Source organism: Taudactylus pleione, unplaced genomic scaffold (assembly GCF_031769625.1).
Source record: "Taudactylus pleione unplaced genomic scaffold, aTauple2 ptg000040l, whole genome shotgun sequence".
Classification (NCBI taxonomy): Eukaryota; Metazoa; Chordata; class Amphibia; order Anura; family Myobatrachidae; genus Taudactylus; species Taudactylus pleione.
In genome coordinates this window covers 18862126-18880152 of record NW_028284442.1, presented here as the reverse complement: position 1 = coordinate 18880152, position 18027 = coordinate 18862126, and the positions used below count along the sequence as shown (strand labels likewise).

Sequence of the window (18027 nt, the reverse complement as noted above, 5' to 3'; positions counted from 1 at the left end):
ATAGTTTGGACCTGGCTCTAAACGATTTTCACCTGAAACTCCTCCACTGACCAACCACTTCTCAGTTTAAAAACTTAAAGGATTCTAAGGAGCTGGAAAATCCCACCATAAATAAGTATTTCACACACAGGCTTTTGATGACAGGCTGTGTCTAAGGTTACTCTGTCTTTTTTAGACTTTTTTTTTTGCAAATTTGTTTGTTGCAAACCAACACAAAAATCATTGAACATGTCATAGCTGGTACAGAACCAGCAAAACAAACTGTAGTACGTTTTACATAATGTAAATATTGTCTCTCTAATGGTGGGTACACACTATACAGATATATCTGCAGATCGAGTGATCTGCAGATGATCATCGTTCATGCACACTAAACGGCCATCATCTGTTTCTGGCCCGGGGGGTGGGATCACATTTTACAAATAAATAAACTCAAATAAAGTATACAAAAACAAATAGAAGAGACAACCATAATAAGGAGAGAAAAGTAGGAAATGAAAAAAAAGGGGGTGGGGGGGGGGGGGGGAATGGAAAGGAAGGATCCTCACTGCCAAGATTTGTAATGATCAGATTCTTTATGTAGGAGCCAGGGGTACCAGATCACTGTGATGTCTTGATGACCATGCAGTAAAGGAAGTATATGTCATTCATAGACATGTAATGGTCAGGCCGAGCACACCATTCTTTCATGGAAGGGACAGTAGTAGACCTCCAATGCACTGGGATGACCGCTTTTGAGGCACTGAGTATATGTTGCAGAAGAGTTTTCTTAAAAAGTGCCTGTGGTGGTCTTAAGAGGTTCAAAAGCCAGAAACTAGGACAGGATGGCAGGTACTCCTGTAGGATAATACCTGCAGTCTCTAATACCTTATCCCAAACGGGACGCAGTAGTGAGCATTCCCACCAGATATGTAATGAGGCATTGGGTACTTCTTTACATCTCCAGCACGAATTAGGCACCCCAGGATACATTTTAGCCAATAAACTAGGACAACTATGCCAACAAGATAACTTTGTAGTGTGCCTCTATCACCAAGTGAGTGTCTCTATCACTATCACTAAGTGAGCTGGAGAATGTTACGAAAAATTTCCTGCCAATCGTCCTCAACCCCCTACTAAACCCTGCAAATTGATCTCCCAATCCCTCGTGGAAAAGAGGTCAACAATCAGTAATTTTATAAATAAAGGACAAAGGGTGTGAGGAATAGGAGTGACGTGCACAATGTGTTTTCAAACAGAGTGAGCCCACGGCCATAGGTACTAGTGGGTCCCAGGCCTAGAAGGAAGTGCTTAACCTGGAGATATTGCCAGATCTCCCTGTTAGGCAGGTCCCATTTAGTCTGAACTGAAGAGAAACTCATAACACACAAGGAGTCAAGCAATTGGCCTACTGTCAAGATCCCTTGTAAGAGTCATACATGAAATGAGTTGGGCACAAGCCCTGGGGAAAAAGCCGGATTTCCAAATAGAGTTAAAGGGGCTGGTCTAGGTGACAGGAGCTGCTGGGACCGGAAACGCTGCCAGCAAGAAATAATAGGGCCCAGCAGGGGGTGGCGTAGGGTATGTAGCCAGGGAAACTCAGGGGTCAAAGTAGGGGGAGAGAGGCAGGTTCTATTGTCACACATTGTTTTCTGTAAACTATTTTACAACATTCCATAACCCTTGTAAGCAACACAGCATGGTAATAAGAGGAAATGTGGCAGTTGAAAACACTTGGGGGGTTTACGTCTATAGAACACCTCATGCGTAAAACGTGGCCTATGACCCGCCCACACATAATCTCTGATAACACGGTGCAATACCTTGAACCATGAGAGCGGTATTGAGATGGGAAGAGTTTGCAGAAGATAGAGGACCCTTCCGTAGAACATTCATTTTGATTACTCCAAGCCTCCCTGTCCACGAGATCCTCTTAGAGCGCCAGGTTTGAAAATCTGATTTGATCTTATTAAGTAATGGAGGAAAGTTGATGGAGAAGATCTGGGAGGGGGTTTTTATGTAAGACTAACCAGGTATTTAATATGCGTAGGATGCCACGTGAATTTAAAAATAGTAAGCCTTGTAAAGTAGCCTGATCCACAGTAAGGGCTGAGTTCAATTAGCCGCGAAAAGTGCTGTTTGGAGAAAAGTTTTCGCAGATTTGCACTTTTCGCTTGTTTTCAAAGTATACAGAGGTATTCAATTTCCAGGAGTTTTCGCGTAGTTGAAAACTCCATAGGAAAAAAATGGCGAAAAAGTTTCTCCCGCAAAAGGCAGGAGAAAAGAAGTGCAAAATCCATATTGTGGGGTACAAATGAGGGGACTTGGTTCAGAATCCTTTGGACACCACCCCCTAATGTCTAATTAGTCATAAAAAGTTAAATATCTTCGCCTGAAAAAAATTTCTTTTTTGGGGCGAAATTTAAAAAGTGTTGGAAAATGGGTAAAAAGCGGGGGGCCTGGTACTTTAGGGGGCTATATGGATGAGACAGGTGTTTTTTGAGATTTTTTAAATCCTCATTTTAGAGGCCTCAAAATATACTAGTACATTTTCAGGTACCCCAAATTTAACTACGATACTTATTTTTCAGAAAACACATTGCTTTCTATAATTTTTCCACACATATATATGCATATTTTCATAACAGCCCTGTACAACATAATAAGTTCACTAAATACTTTAATTAGGGCTACTACTACTATTCTATATTGATTCCCATGGTCACTGAAGCTTTTTATGGGATACAGACTGATTTCCCCAAAACATTCGCCTATCTGCGTTTTCGCCTGTTTTACAATTGAATAGGGCGAAAAAACGGAGACGCGCATGGAGAAAACATTGCGTCAAAACAGACGAATAAGGCTAATCCAATTCGCGGCTAACTGAATTCGGCCCTAAGAATCAAAGCAACGGATTTGGCACAAATTCATCTTAAAATTGGAGAGGGAGCCAAAACGCTGAAACTCATGAAGAAGGTTGGGAACCGAAACCAATTGTTTGTTGTTATGGCCAAAAGACGTCCACGAAGAGGGCTAATTTTAAAGTTGTTTTTACTCACTGATACTCCTGATATGTTGATTTTCCATTGAATGGCCCTTGCCAAGGCCTCCATACAAAGAACAAGTGCTAGAGGAGATAAAGGGCAGCCCTGGCGAGTGGCATTTGATATCAGAACAGGGTCCAACAAATATGTTAATATTAACACGTGCTGTAGGGTTGGTGTAGAGAGCTCGTATCCTTTGGATACCAATCCGACCCAAACCCAAATGTTCCTGCACACCCAGCAGGGAATCCCAATCCACCCTGTCAAACGCTTTTTCCGCATCTGTAGACAGGAGTATAGTTTGGATCAGCTGACAGTAAGTCACATGAATTAGGTATAGAACCTTGGTGGTATTGTTCCTGGTCTGGCGACCAGGAACAAAGCCCAACTAGTCCGAATGGATCAAATTAGGAAGAAGTAATTTGAGGCGGTTAGCAATTAATTTTAACAAGGCGCTTCAAATCTACATTTAACAGGGATATGGGCAGCTGGCACACTGAGCCGGGTCTTTCCCTTCCTTTAGTATAACCGTGATATAAGCAAGTAGGGATTGAGAGGAAAAGGGTGAGAGATTATATTATATCTACAGATGCCAGCCTTACAGGCTGGGGAGCGGTTGTTCTAGACACACTTTACAGGGTCTTTTGGTCTGTTCAGGAAACAGCTCTTCCTATCAATATACTAGAATAAGGGTAATTGGATATACATTGATCCAGGCCCAGTGCTATCTAACGAATTTACTAGTGCGAATCCAATTAGCTAATGCCACAGCAGTTGCTTACATAAACAAGCAGGGTGGCAAACGCAGCTGACATTCATTGGGCAGAAAATTGGGTCCCAGTTATTTCAGCAATTCACATTCCAGGTGTGGACAACTGGGAGGCGGACTTCTTAAGTCTGCACAGTGTGCATCCAGGGGAATGGGAATTACACCAGGTGGTATTCACAGAAATAGTGGCCAGATGGGGAGTTCCAGAAATAGATCTAATGGCTTCTCATCTAAACAGGAAACTTCCAAGGTACGGATCTCTGTCCCTGGCTCCTCAGGCATCTATGGTGGATGCCATGACAGCACCTTGCGTATTCAAACTGGGATAGATCTTTCCTCCTCTAGTAATGTTATCAAAAGTAAACCAGCGAATTCGATTGGAGCCACCAGAATGACTGGCCGTGCCACCAGACTGGCCACGCCGTCATTGGTACACAGTTCTTCAGAATATGTTGGCAGCTGTTCCGTTTCATCTGTCACTGCGTCCAGATCTGTTACTTCAGGGTCCATACCCAGATTTGCCACGATTGGCTTTGACAGCATGGTTCTTGAATCCGATATTTTGAGAGCAAAAGTGTTTTCAGCATAGTTGGTAGAAACCATGATACAGGCTCATAAACCAGTTACGGATATATCATCGAACTTGGAAGATATATATCTCCTGAAAAGTTGAGTGTCACGCCTCTTTTCTCTATTTTACAAAAAGGTTTAGTTGAGGGTTTTAAATTGTCTTCTCTTAAAGGGCAGATTTCGGCTCGATCAATTCTGTTTCACCATTCCAGAGGTTCAGACCACCTTGCAGGGTTTTTTTTTCATATAGCCTCCTTATGTCCCACCGGTTCCTCCTTTTGGACTTGAATTTCGTTTTGGGAGACCTTCAAAAGGCTTAATTTGAGCCTTTGTATTCAATAGAATTGTGATATCTCATTCTGAAGGTTGTTTTCCTTTTGGCCAGTGCTTAGGCCAGAAAGGTATCAGAATTAGTGGCCATTTCCTGTAAAGATCCGCTTCTACTTTTTCATGAGAATAGGGTAGTGTTGCGCACTAAGCCGCCTTTTCTGCCAAAAGTGGTAGCAGCTTTTCACATTAACCAGGATATTGTCCTCCTGGCTTTTCGACAGAATTTAGGAGCTACTTAAGGTTGTTGGATGTGGTACATGTGTTGCACCGTGCTGCGTCTTTTAGGCACCAAAGAGAGGCTGGCTTGCCTCGAAAGGGTCCACCACTAGATGGGTAACTTCTGCTATTAGGCAGGCGTATTTGTCCTCAGGTATGACGTTTCCGGCCTCAATTCGGGCTCATTCGACTCGGGCAGTCGGAGCCTCTTGGACAGTACAAGACTGAGCTTAGGGTGGAAGGGGAGGGGTTTATATAGGGTGTGGGAGCTAGTTTTCAGTTAAGTTAGTGTCCTCCACACCTCACTATGCATAACCCAGAGTAATGGCATCCTCCAGATGGACTTCAAGGAAGAGATTTTACGGTAAGTCTTATTTTTTAATACCAAATCATCCTCCGTTCTCAGACCTTTCAAATTATATAATTTGGAGTAATACAAGTGAAAGGCTGAGGCTATATCCTTTGTGGAATTATAAAAATATCAAGATGGACTTTTTTATATATGAGGGTGCCAAGAAGCCGACGGTCGAAATCCCGACAGTCTGCTTCCCGACTTTGGAAATCCTGGCAAGGGACTGATAGGCAGCGAAATACCGACGCCTATCATTATCCACCCGCCAAAATACCGATGCCCGGCATACCGAACGAAGGTAAGTTGGGCGTCGTGCTGGGTTTATTTCCCCAAAGAAAATAACGACTACGACATTTCCGTGCATCTAATTTAATTTTCAGACATAAGAACATTAAGGGCCTTGCGAGCATCTATATGAGACTGAAGGGTCTCCGCAAATAGGGAAGACTTGTGCACAAGTTCTAGGGTCTGTATCTTCCGCAATAAAGCCTTCCTCTCTGCTAGCCGCTGCTTTTTTAAATGTGCCCCGAGCTGAATAAGTTTCCCACGCAGGACACATTTGTGTGCTTTCCAAATTGATACCTTTTACGTATCAAGGAGGTCGTTTGAGGCAATGTAATCTTCAATAGCTTCCTGAATTTGTCGTCTACAGACTGAGGGCCTGATTAGGCAAGCATAGGAAGTTGCCAAGACCCTGCGTGAGGTCTGGTCATCCACTATTATGCAAATGTGGTCGATGGTTCTTGATGTCACGATGTTTACGCTATCTTGCGTACTGATCAGACTTTGAGTAAAGCGAGATGGGGGGCTTAATATAGGGCTGGGCGTCTGCATCTTGTGCTGCTGTCTCCGTGTGTATGCATTGATTAGCATATTCTCGCAGACTGGTGTGTGCGTTCTCTCCTTTGTGTTCCTTGCTGAATCAGGCCCTGAAGCAACATGTCATTTAAACGCCAAGAATAAGTCTTGTGGCTAGGTGAGGGCAACCTAATCTTAAACTAGATAGAGGCATGGTCTGACCAAGAAATATTGCCTATTGTGGTATCTATTGCTAAATGCAGAAACTTGTGAGATAGAAAGATATTGAGTCTAGTGTAAAACTTTTGTGGGTGCGAGTAGGAGTAATCCCGCATCGTGGGGTGATGTATACGCCATATATCAACCAATTGATGATCATGTAAGGAACGTTTGTCTCAACGATTGAGTTTATTCGAATATCTAGGTGATCTTGGATGAGTCTAGAGTAGGATCTAGGGACCAGTTGAAATTGCCCCCCAGCATCGGAATGGGAATGAAATACCGGCTTCTGTTTTTAGCCGACCGACCGCGGAAGCCTGACAGGAGGAGATCACGATGAAGGAAGGTAAGTATCTTAACCATCCCCTCTTCCCCCCCCCCCCCCCCTCTCCCTTGGTAGTGCGTAACCCTAAAACTTCTGCGGTAGTGCCTAAACCTAACCCTCCCTGGGGGAGGTGCCTAACCCTAAGTCCCCCCCCAGGACATTACTAAACCTAAATCAGTTTCGCCACTAGGCCCAGGACCAAATCTATCGGCGTAAGGAGGCAACTGTGGAGAAACGTTGCAACCACAGACACCTAAAAAGCTTTAGTGCAGATAATTAACAAAGAAAGTATGAGGTACCAACCCACCTATCAGGAAGGAGGAGGGAGTATCTGTGGACCTCCCTGGACTCTGAAGGGTGGGAGAAGCCCATAGTGAAAAGTATTGTATTGGAGCCCCTTACGCTGTGCCCCCAGTAGTGTCCCTTATACAGTAACATCCCTTATACAGTACCCCCAGTAGTGTTCTAATGCAGTGCCCCTTATACAATACCACCAGGAGCTCCCCTTATGCAGTGCGCCAGACAGTACTGCTCCTTATGCTGTGCCCTTATACTGTGCCCCCCTTTACAGTATCCCCAGTAGTGCCCCTATGCAGTGGCCCCAGAACGCCCCCAGTAATGCACCTTATGCTGTGCCCTCTCCCCTGTGCAGTACTACTTATCTCTCTTCACGATGTCCAGGCTGGCTTGCACTTGGGGTGTCTGGGCGCGCACCTCCTTCTCCCTCCCAGAACCACAAGCGGAGCCGGCGTGTCGCGTGCGTCAGGACGTCACCGCGGCCTGCGTCCAGAGCCACACACAGGCACAGAGATGCTGTGTGGCTGTGGACGCCGGCCGCTGTGAGAGAATGAACTGGCCCGCGGCGCCGTGCAGGGCCATCCCGTTTGGGGTTGGCTGGAGTGTACTGGTAGCGGACGTGTCTGTGGATGGGGTGCGGGCCGCGGATGTGTGAGCTGCTCTTTTTGGTGTCACCCCCTTGAAGGGTGACACCCGGTGCAGGCCACTGGGGAGGAGAGCCCACAGGACACTATGCTGGGCCAGCAGCAGAGTCGAAGGCAGCAGTGATGGGTGAGTCATCGCTAGTTCTGCAGGCTTATGCGGCTGCACTTGCAGACACTGACAGTGTAAGCGGAAGGGGCTTCGGGCTTTCTGGCTGAACAGTAAGAGCGCCGGGAAACATCACTCCAGATCCCCTCCACCAGAGCCCGCCAGAAATTGAGACCAGGGCTTCAGATGGGCGGACAAGGCACAACCTGCAGGACCACAGGAGGTGGACCCTGGCTCCACTGACCTAGTCCCCCAATCCCCACTTTTGTAGGAAAAGTGAGGTTGGCGCCCCACAGACCCACGGTACTGCCAGAAAGAGGATTCCCCCGGAAGCTCACCAGAGACGCAGCTTCTCCCAATGGCAGCCAGGCCATGCACCCCCCCCTCCCCCGTCTTTTTAGACTTTTTTTTTTTTTTTTTTTAAAGCTTTTCTCCTCTTGGGTTTTTATCCTCCAAGGCTCCTTCTTTTCTGACCGGAAGGAGCAGGGGCATTCCTAGGCAGCGTTGCCGGAAACGTGGGTTTGTCGCCTGTTTTCTGGGAGGGACAAGGCCAGGGTTTGCGTAAATTTCCTGGCTTCTCAAGCTGCCAGGCTGCGGTGAGCTTCAGCTACTGCAGCCTGGCTAAAGGGGCAACCATCGCAACCATTGATTGTGATGGTGATTCTCAGGCTGCGACCTCTGTCGCAGAGATGCAGCAAGGAGGTGTCTGTTTCCTACAGACACATCCTGCTGCATATGAATTTTAGAAGGGCGGAATTGCACAGCCGCTTGTGTGTGGCTCTGCAATTCCGTGCATCTCTGAATCATTCTTTCACTCTTTATTTGATTATGGGCTCGAACTCCATTTTAAAAAAAAAAAACAAAGTTATCCATTTTTTTTCAGAGGTAATTTAGCCTCAATTCCGGACATTAGGTTTTTAGCAGAGTATGTTGCACATCCAGCCTCTGTGTAACCCTCCTACATCACTGCGGACCCTTAATGTAATTCTCTCAGCACTTCCAGAAGCTCTGTTTGTACTTCTGGAGACTGTTGGTTTGAAATGGAAACATGGAAAGTGACTTCTCCTTTTGGCTATTGCTTCCATTTGACAAGTCTTGGATCTTGGTAATCTATTGTGCTTCGGCTTAATTCATTTTTCATATGCATAGGGCAGTGTTTATATACGATTCAGCCTAAAGTGATGTTTCTTTCCAGTACAACCAAAAAAATAAAGCCATCTTTTACTAGATCCATTGTGGATCAGAGATGGCATTCGTATTTAGATGATTGTGCTCTAAAACTGTATGTCTTGTCTTAGCAAAACAAAGAGTTTGCTGGTACTCTATGATGTGCAGTTGGAAGAGTGGCCAGCAGTTAAGCAACCAATAGCTAGATGAATCAGGCTAATAATTCAACCAGCTTATTCTGACTTTGGTTAGCAGGTTCCAGACAGAATTACTGTGCATCCAACTAGATATGTTAGTGTGTCATGTGCGCATATTCCCTCTGCCGCCAACTGATGTGTACCCAGCCTAACATCAGCAGCGACGGGAGCCGGCGTCACCAAGTGCATACGGTGGGGGGAGCCGGCATTGCCAAGTGCATACACACTTGCCGATGCAGGCAGCGACAGAGGGGGGGCCAGCATGGCCCTCGCTAACTACATCCCCCATCAGCCCTGCATGTAGTGCGACGGAGGATGTCACTGACGACCCGCAGGAAAGTGCATACTCAGCGACCTAGCGGGTACACACAAAACGATGTGCCTGAATCGCAGGGGTGGGGAGACTTTGTTCTGACGAGGGCCATTATTCGCGGGCCTGGTGCAGGCCATGTAACATTACAAGGGGGCTGGGCCGTACTCGCCGGTGATTACAACAATGCCGGGAGCATCCCGAGGATGCTCCGGGGAGCTGTATGGGTAGCGGTGTGACAGACTGAAGCTGCATAGATTCTGGCTGCAGGGTGTCATTCTAGGCACCTGCTAGCCAGATGAGGCTAGCAGAAAAAAAGCTCAGAGGGCCACACCAAATGATTCCGAGGACCTTATACGGTCCCCGGGCCTGAGGTTCCCCATGCCTGCTGTATCGGGTGCACGTGTTAATAGATAAATTATCAGGTGAGAAAAAAGGCTGTAGTTGAATAGCCCCAGGTGTTAAAGCCCGAGGTTACCATATTTTTTTCACCCCTGACAAATTATTGGGGCTAAATGAATTCCCCCCCCCCCCCCCCAATAATATGCTAACCAATCAGCTTCTAACATACATTTTACAGTCTGATTGGTCGGTACTTTATCTCACACTTTTATCTCTTTCCAAGCTTTGATAAAATTCTCCTATTCTGATGTGTGTTTTAGGGGGTATTTAAGGTGTCCTTTTATATCTGAAATGTTTTCTAGAACGAAGACCTATCGGCTACATTTATTAAATGCCCCTCTATTTATGTCTACTTTTAGACAGAACATTCCACAGGAAGAACATGTACGTCTTCAGAAAAGGCTAAAGGATCTTCAGCGCAGACACAATGAGTTTCGCAGTTTAATACTTGGACCAAATATTGCAACATCTGGGTTCTTGAATCCAGTTGGTTATTTGTCATCCACAATGCTCCCAGACGCAGAATTTTCTTTCCACAATGCTCAGGTAAACTTTTTTTTTTTTCTTCTTTTCAGATACTTAGCTTGAAGGGCTTCATACTTTTAGTCTTATCAATGGCATACGTACATACTTTATGGTACTACTGAAATAATACTTCATGCAATAATACGCAAGATTGTTGGTTCTAAAGATTGATGTACATTACTCAATTGTTTGAGTTGCTTTGGAATCTTTGCCTGTGTAAATATATAATCCTGGCACTCCACTGGTAATAAGTTTATACTTGCCCTGGTGCCACCCTAGAAGTTTTGTATCTCACCCAAATGCACAAATGAAATAGAGTGGATTCTTTGGATCAAAGACTTGCGAGTGCCGCCTTCTGTCAACTGTGTCACGTCTCGTTCAACGTTTCAGTCCCATAGACTTTTATCAAGAACACACCAATATACAAGGCATACATGTAGTGGATTATTTGGTTCAAAGACCTGTGAGTGCCGCCTTCTATGTCGTGTGTGGATAGATATAGATCTATCTATATAGATTGTGTGTGTGTGTGTGTGTGTGTATGTATGTGTATATATATATATATATATATATCTGCATTACCCAGAGGTTCCCATATGTGGTCCTCAAGGCACACCAACAGTTCAGGTTTTAGAGAGAGCCATGGATGAGCACAGGTGGTTAATCAAATTATCTGAGGTACTAATTAAGTCACCTATGGCCAAGCATGGATATCCTTTAAAACCTGGACTGTTAAGGGGCACATCCACTAGACGATCTACTACCTGTCCAATCTCTAAACTATTTTCCCTTAATTTTTTCCCTTTGAAATTTTATCTTTCAGTCTGAACGATTTGCAAACTATCTTGAATAGATCAAGTGAAATTGACCTGCATGTTCAGTCGACTGACGAGACGATCAAACGACCAGCAGGAGCGCGCATCGTTGATCGTTAACGACCAAACACTGCATGATTTATAAACAATTTTTAAACGATTGAACGGTAACGACGTCGTTATCGTTCAATCGCCTGCTAAAATCGTCTAGTGGATGCCCCCTTTAAGCTGGCCACACATCTAAAGATTATCTGTCCAACCATCCAACTAGTTGATTGGTTGGAATCAAAATCTGGTAACGTATGGGAGTTACTGATGATCAGCAATTTGCTCCTAAGTGCCAGAAAACCGATGAAACTGGTCGTTCAGACAAGTTTGTTAAATTAACTAGTTGGCTGGTTGGACAGATAATCTTTAGATGTGTGGCCAGCTTTAGGATGACTTGAAGACTGAGTTTGGGAATTGGTTTAATTGCATAATAATCATTGTACCAGACTGCCTGTAGCCACTGCACTACTTTGTTGTAGATATCACATCACTCTTAATTTTTTCTCCTAATAAAATTCACTGTTATAAAGCCATGGCAAGCAATTAATTAAGACCATATCACTTGGGCAAAATATTTCTATTGTGCTACAAATAAGATTCTATGGGGTATATTTACTAAAGTGAGTTTTTAGAAGTGGAGATGTTGCCCATAGCAACCTATCAGATTCTATCTATTATCTTCGAGAAGATGCTAGTTAAATGTTAAGTAGAAACTGGTTGCTATGGGCAACATCTCCAATTCTAAAAACCCACACTTTAGTAAATATGCCCCTAGGAGAGCATATTTTTCCTTTTTATAGACTTTAAGATATATGTTTTTTGTGCACATTTTCTAGGAGCAACAACACCAAAGAGAACTTTCCATGCTTCAAAAGCGACTTGAGGAATTGGAAATGACACAGAGGAAACAACTGGAAGAACTTGGTCCTCCTACAGAGCGCAGCAGGATGGAGACCAATGGCTCTGGGCATCAGCGCAGGAGTACAGAGGAAGAGGAGATTAGTCAAACAGCTGAATCTAGTTTACAGACAATTGTGCACTGATTTATTTATTTTTTTTAATCCAATATTTTTATTAGATTTTGTGATTTTTTTTTGTCAATGTCTAATACAAACTTAACCACAATAAGGTATTTATTATGTTATGCACTAAACAAGATTAAAACAATGATTCTAGGCAATTTAGATTACCCAATAAAGCTATAATTTGACAAAAACAACTTGCGTATTAATTTCTATATACTGTAGCTCTGTATTCTATCCTCTACACAGTGATAAGTAATATTTGACAATTCAAGTGCGCTGGTGTCATACAGGTGTACACAAACACAGAATAAATACTTCCCAACTGTAATGCTTTGTAATTTCAGTATATGCCAATCGGTCTCAGCCGATGATGATCCGGTTTATATGTAAAACAAATATATTATACAAAATATGGTGTGGTATTTCAATACATAGAATAATAAATCTAACATTTTACAATAAAAATAGTGCAATCTAGAGCAATACACCATATACACATAAATACATTATACAAAATTTCACAAAACATACACATTAGTGCAACTGACCCAGTGCACACTCCACATATGTAAATGAAAATATTCAGAAACATAGAAGGCTTTTAGCTCCTATTTTAAGCAGAAATGGGGAATTACTAGAAGTCCCTCTTATAAGGGCCCGTAGAAATAAAGGTGGAGGCCTCCGGATGAACTCTACTGGGCCCTTATAAGAGGGACTTCTAATTTTGAAAAATTGTGGAATTACCAGGAGCTAAAAGCCTGTGTTTCTGAATGATATTTTAATTTACATATATGGAGTGTGCATCGGGTCAGTTGCACTAATGTGTACGTTTTGTGCTATTTTTTAATAAAGTATGTATATAGTGTATTCCGCTAGATGCACTATTTTTATTGTAAAACGTTGGAATAATCTGTATTGAAATACCACACCATATTTTGTATATTTTCGTTTTACATATAAACCAGGTCCTCATCGGCTGAGACCGATTGGCATATACTGAAATTACAAAGCATTACAGTTGGGAAGTATTCTTTCAATGTGTTTGTATACACCTGTATGACACCAGTGCAATTGAATTGTCAAATATTACTTACCCTCAAATACTACCGAATATATAGTGATAATACTATTTTTTGATGATGGCTACGGAAGGTGGGTTAGGTGCCCAAAGTTCACTTCTAACATATTTCTATATATACTCTACACAGACCTTTGCATTCTTGGGGAGATTAAAACTCTGTCAATCTTCTGGTCCCTAGAACATATGCTATACCTTGAATTATAACATACATATACCTTTCTTGGTTTCATTGAACGTGTTCCACTTGAGCAAGCCAGCAGATTCTATGAAAAGCCAGGACATAGCTTTAATGACCTTTGCTGGTGTTGCTGATTTAAATATATATTTATAAACAAATTTGTTCAGATTACCTTCCAAAGAGTTACAGAAGCGGCACAACCTAGAATCGAGGGAGGGTACTGCAGTTACTGTGTTTTGGGAGTTCTCTAGTACACATTTTAAATAGCCCTGCTAGTGTATGGTAAACCTGTGAAGTGTACCTGCTGATAACTGAGGCATGATGTGGTGTCTCATACTCCCAAGTACGTGAGCCCATTTCACCAGGCGACAACGCGGGGAGGGACGCCACTGGGTTACAGGTATCCATAAAATGCTGAAATGTTATCCCTGTATGCTTGTCTTAATCGCTCCAAATATTTTTAGATGGCCATTATAATACTGTCTATTTGGCGTATAGTAAACTCAAGGCCTTGGAAGGTGGTAAATTGATAGAAAAAAAAGCCTGGATTTTTTTGCCCTGGTGCCTTCTACCTCAATGCCCTCCTCAACTCTAATTTATTTGCACACAAGTCAAAGCATACAATTAGACCCTACCAACATAATGGTGTATGGCAAAATGGAAATTATTGTTCCTGCATGTAGACTTTATACACATTTTACAAGTACACACAACAATGGCAAAAGCAATCTGTGTCTAGTTTGTATAGAGAAATACATTTCCAAACCTCTACAGTTTTTCATACCAAAGATAATTTTTTTAACATACAACAGCAGACGGTAACTACTACAGTTCCATCTGCTGTAAGGAGAACTTTTTCATTGTTTGTGGTATTGCCCTAAGATCCAAGAATTTTGTAATGTCCTATATATCTATTTTACCTCAACACTTGGCAAATACTTTGATGGCTGACTGGGTAATTTGGAATATCCATACTTCGAAAATTGATTGTGGGCAACAAAGTACTTGTATCGGTAACAAACTGGTTACCATATGTTCATACCGGGGGAAAAAAATAATGTACAAAAACAATCTTTAAAAAATGTCTTCGGTTCCCCATTTGGTATATTTCAGAAATAATGGATGGTAGAACCTTCTTCTGAGGTTCCGCCACTAACACACTGCTTGGGATCTGGTGTCACTAACCTGGTTACATGGACCTAATAGTACATAATAATAAGAAAAGCAATTTGTAATGTGGATTGGCGTAAGGCTAGGTACACACTATGCGATTCTTGGCCCGATATAGTATATCTGAGACACAGCTGATAATTGTGTGGTGTATATGCAACGCCAGGTGGTTGGTCAAAAACCAGTCTGATCGGCTCCCGATAAAGTGAGTGCAGCACGTGCTTTGTCATTTAGGTATCATTCAGAAAGTGCAGTATATAAGGACCTTGGCCGATGTCTGCTAATTAATTAGCATTCCCCTATGGAGATGGGACTATCTGGAATCAAAAGGATTGTTTGGACCTAAACGATTATCGGATAGTGTGTATGGCGTATATTGGCAGCTTTTCGGGATTGTTTTGTTCGATCTGAATCGGCCTAGTCTTTGGGCAAAATATTAGTGTCCATCTTAATAGTTTATGAATGTGCCTTGTCTTAGTGATTGCAAGCACAATGTAAAAGACTAAACCATGTTTATGTTAACATTTATTGAAACATCTTTATGAAGTTAAAATGTACAGTAAGCATTTTAAAATAACGTAGGTATCATTTTAATATTTCCAAGTATTTTATGTTCCAAAACATAATGAGAGCATGAAATATACAATTGTAGGTGCTACTTATATGGATATGTTCATTGTAACAATGAACATATCCATATAAGAATTAGTTTTCCTAAAAGCACCACAGCCCCTCCATCTAATCTTTTACACAGTGTCATCCTAATAGTTTTACTGGTTTGCTAAGCAGGTTGCAACCTTACATGCTGAAGATGTGCATTTGCCAATGAAATCAAGTAGTCGGTCCGAGATTTTGTCATATTTAAATTGGACAAAAGGCCATGTCATATGGGTATCTGTGTTTTTTGTCTATACAACCAATAGGAAACAAGGAGTGACAAATAAAATGCAATAAAACTGTCATAGGAGCCTATTGGCACTAAGACTGCTGCTGTATTTGTAGCAGCTACACATTACTTGCAGAGCTTGTAATGAGTAGATGTTATTTACTCCATAAAACTGATTACGAGGATGATGTCCAGGCTATATACTGTATCTATGAGAATCTGAGTTAATAGAAGAATCACAAGGAGGAACTTGTCATTACATACATACATACATACATACATACATACATACATACATACATACATTTATCAATGGAGCAGTGCAAAAATTTGCTTACACGTTTGTTAATGCTTTGATTGTATAACATGTGATGGCACAATCACTGCAGAGCTGGGGCATAATTAGTGACTGCTGGTTACCTATGGGACCTGGTACACTTGTGGGGCGCTGTGACCAGCTGTTATGTTAGCTCTGATGTGAATCCATGTAGTCTTTAAGGGAGACATTACCACTATGAAGGTGTAAATATTATTAGAGAATTACACTGGCTGAGTGGCAGTCCAAATGCTACTTAGCTGAGGAATGGTGCTTTATACTTTGTAAATGTAATCATTTTTTAGGCTTAGTAGGGATTCCAGGAAAACGGAACTTATTTTGTTTCATGTTAAAAAGTGATGATACAAGTTGAATTTAAACAGCCGACGTTACCACTTCCACAATATCTATGAGCATGTCTGAGAAGAGTCTCTGGGAATCCGGGGTGTATGGACTTATTCCCATGTACACTTCTTCCTATCAGCAATTAATTTTTTGAGCTGCAACAAGTGCTTCAGTTCAGTGTCAAAACCTGTCTCCTTCTCTAGGGTGGTTATAATCTGTAAAAGATTTCAATGGGAAAAAATAGATTTTAAGTATTAAATAATTAACTTATTCTAGCTCCATGACATTTGTGATGCTTTGTATTGATTTATTATTGTATATTGAAGACCATTACTGCTTAGCAACTAGCATATTCCATCGAGAGAGTATACAAATTAAATTTATACTTTTTACATTGGGAAATCCTCATTGTCAACTTCTGCTTTACTGGCTTCTGTGATCTGCTGCATCTGAGGATGCATTCATTGGATCACCTCAGCATACTCAGGATAGCCTGTGTTTGGCTGGGGCCAATGAAGCTGCATCAGAAGTCGCAGACACTGGGCGTGGCGTGTCCAAAAAATGAGGCCGACATGCCCCCATTCCCTGGGATGCTGGCTGTCGCCTCCCCTTCCCTGCCCCCCAAACGTCCACAGCATGTCAACCATGCCGTGGCTTAGGGGGCACTGCATGCGATCTCGCAGACACCGGGTCGGATTAAGGGGGGGGGGGGCGATCGTCCGGTGGGGCCCCCACCAGTAGCGCACACTGACGGAGCTACTTCCCCTGCAGCTATTGTGGCCGAAGTGGGTCCGAATCGCGGGATTTTGGCGTGAGGGGGCGGGGCCTAATGAAGGGAACAGCAGCTGCATAAAATGTACATGTATCTATACTGTTTTTATTGTTTATAGATGTGTATGTATTTTTGTGTATGTATATGTTTGTGTATTTGTGTATATATGTGCATGTATGTGTTTGTGTATATACAGTGTGTGTAAATATGTGTTTATATGTATATACAGTATGTGTATGTGGACCCTGTTCCCGGATGGGGGCTGAGCTGTGTTCTGAATGCAACAGCACAGTTAGTGCTGCTGCATAGAGCGCAGAATGGCTCCAGAGTCCCCTCATCAACATCACGTGACACATCACGTACGTGACGCTGATCGCTGATGTCGGGCTTCAGGAGCCACTCTGCGCTCTATGACTGTGCTGCTGCATTCCCAACACAGAGCCAGAAGGTAAGTAATCAGGAGGGTTAGGGGTAGGCTTTGTGTGTCTTGGTGGGGGCCCCCACAACTTAGTTGCCCCAGGGCCCACACAAGCCTTAATCCGGCCCTGCACAGACACAGATCGGCACATGCGCAATACAGATTCTGACTGCCCACCATCAGAGTTGTACACTAGCTATCGGGTTTGCGTACAACTTTAAATCAAGCCCTAAGGGGTTGAGCCTATTAACCGCGATGATCTCGCCAGCGTGAGTCATTGCGGCAATGACCGCACTTTACGGCAGCCTGCCTTCGCGGAATTTTGTTTGCAGCCCCATAGGACTGCGAGCAAATTTCTGCGAATTCGGACTCAGAGCGGGGTGCGAGGGGCCGTTTCCGGTGTTTTAACGACGTTGCAACGGCAACTTGCACCCTTGGCGGCTAATTGGATTGACCCTTATGTGGTCATGTCCCTTTTTTGTGTTTTTATTTGCTTTTGCTAACAATCTATCTAAACAGCTCATCCTTAGGATAGCGGTCATTTCCAATGCGTGCAATGAGCTCAGAATCATTGTATGGATGTATAATTTAGAAGCCTTTGTGATTTGGCAGTGTTAATGTTATTAGTGCCAGTACAAAATTAAGATGAGGAGATTTAATCAATCAACCAAATAAAGTTAAAACATTTAAATAAAAGTTAATAAAAAAAAAAAGGAAAACATT

At 42.9% G+C, this 18027-nt stretch overlaps 2 protein-coding genes across 3 annotated transcripts in view; one reads left to right on the top strand and one right to left on the bottom strand.

The window, feature by feature from the left end:
- Positions 1–12323, top strand: part of CEP83 (centrosomal protein 83) — a 60767-nt gene extending 48444 nt beyond the window's left edge. For both annotated transcript variants that reach the window (XM_088453829.1, XM_088453830.1), the window contains exons 15-16: positions 10085–10271; positions 11950–12323. In XM_088453829.1, the coding sequence (XP_088309955.1) occupies positions 10085–10271; positions 11950–12156 (394 nt within the window). In that variant the 3' untranslated portion in view covers positions 12157–12323. The remainder of the gene's footprint in view (positions 1–10084; positions 10272–11949) is intronic.
- Positions 12324–15127: 2804 nt separating this feature from the next.
- The window catches only part of PLXNC1 (plexin C1), a 171610-nt gene continuing 168710 nt past the window's right edge, over positions 15128–18027 (bottom strand). Inside the window, exon 31 of the mRNA XM_088454572.1 lies at positions 15128–16329. Coding sequence (XP_088310698.1) covers positions 16225–16329 — 105 coding nt within the window. The 3' untranslated portion in view covers positions 15128–16224. The remainder of the gene's footprint in view (positions 16330–18027) is intronic.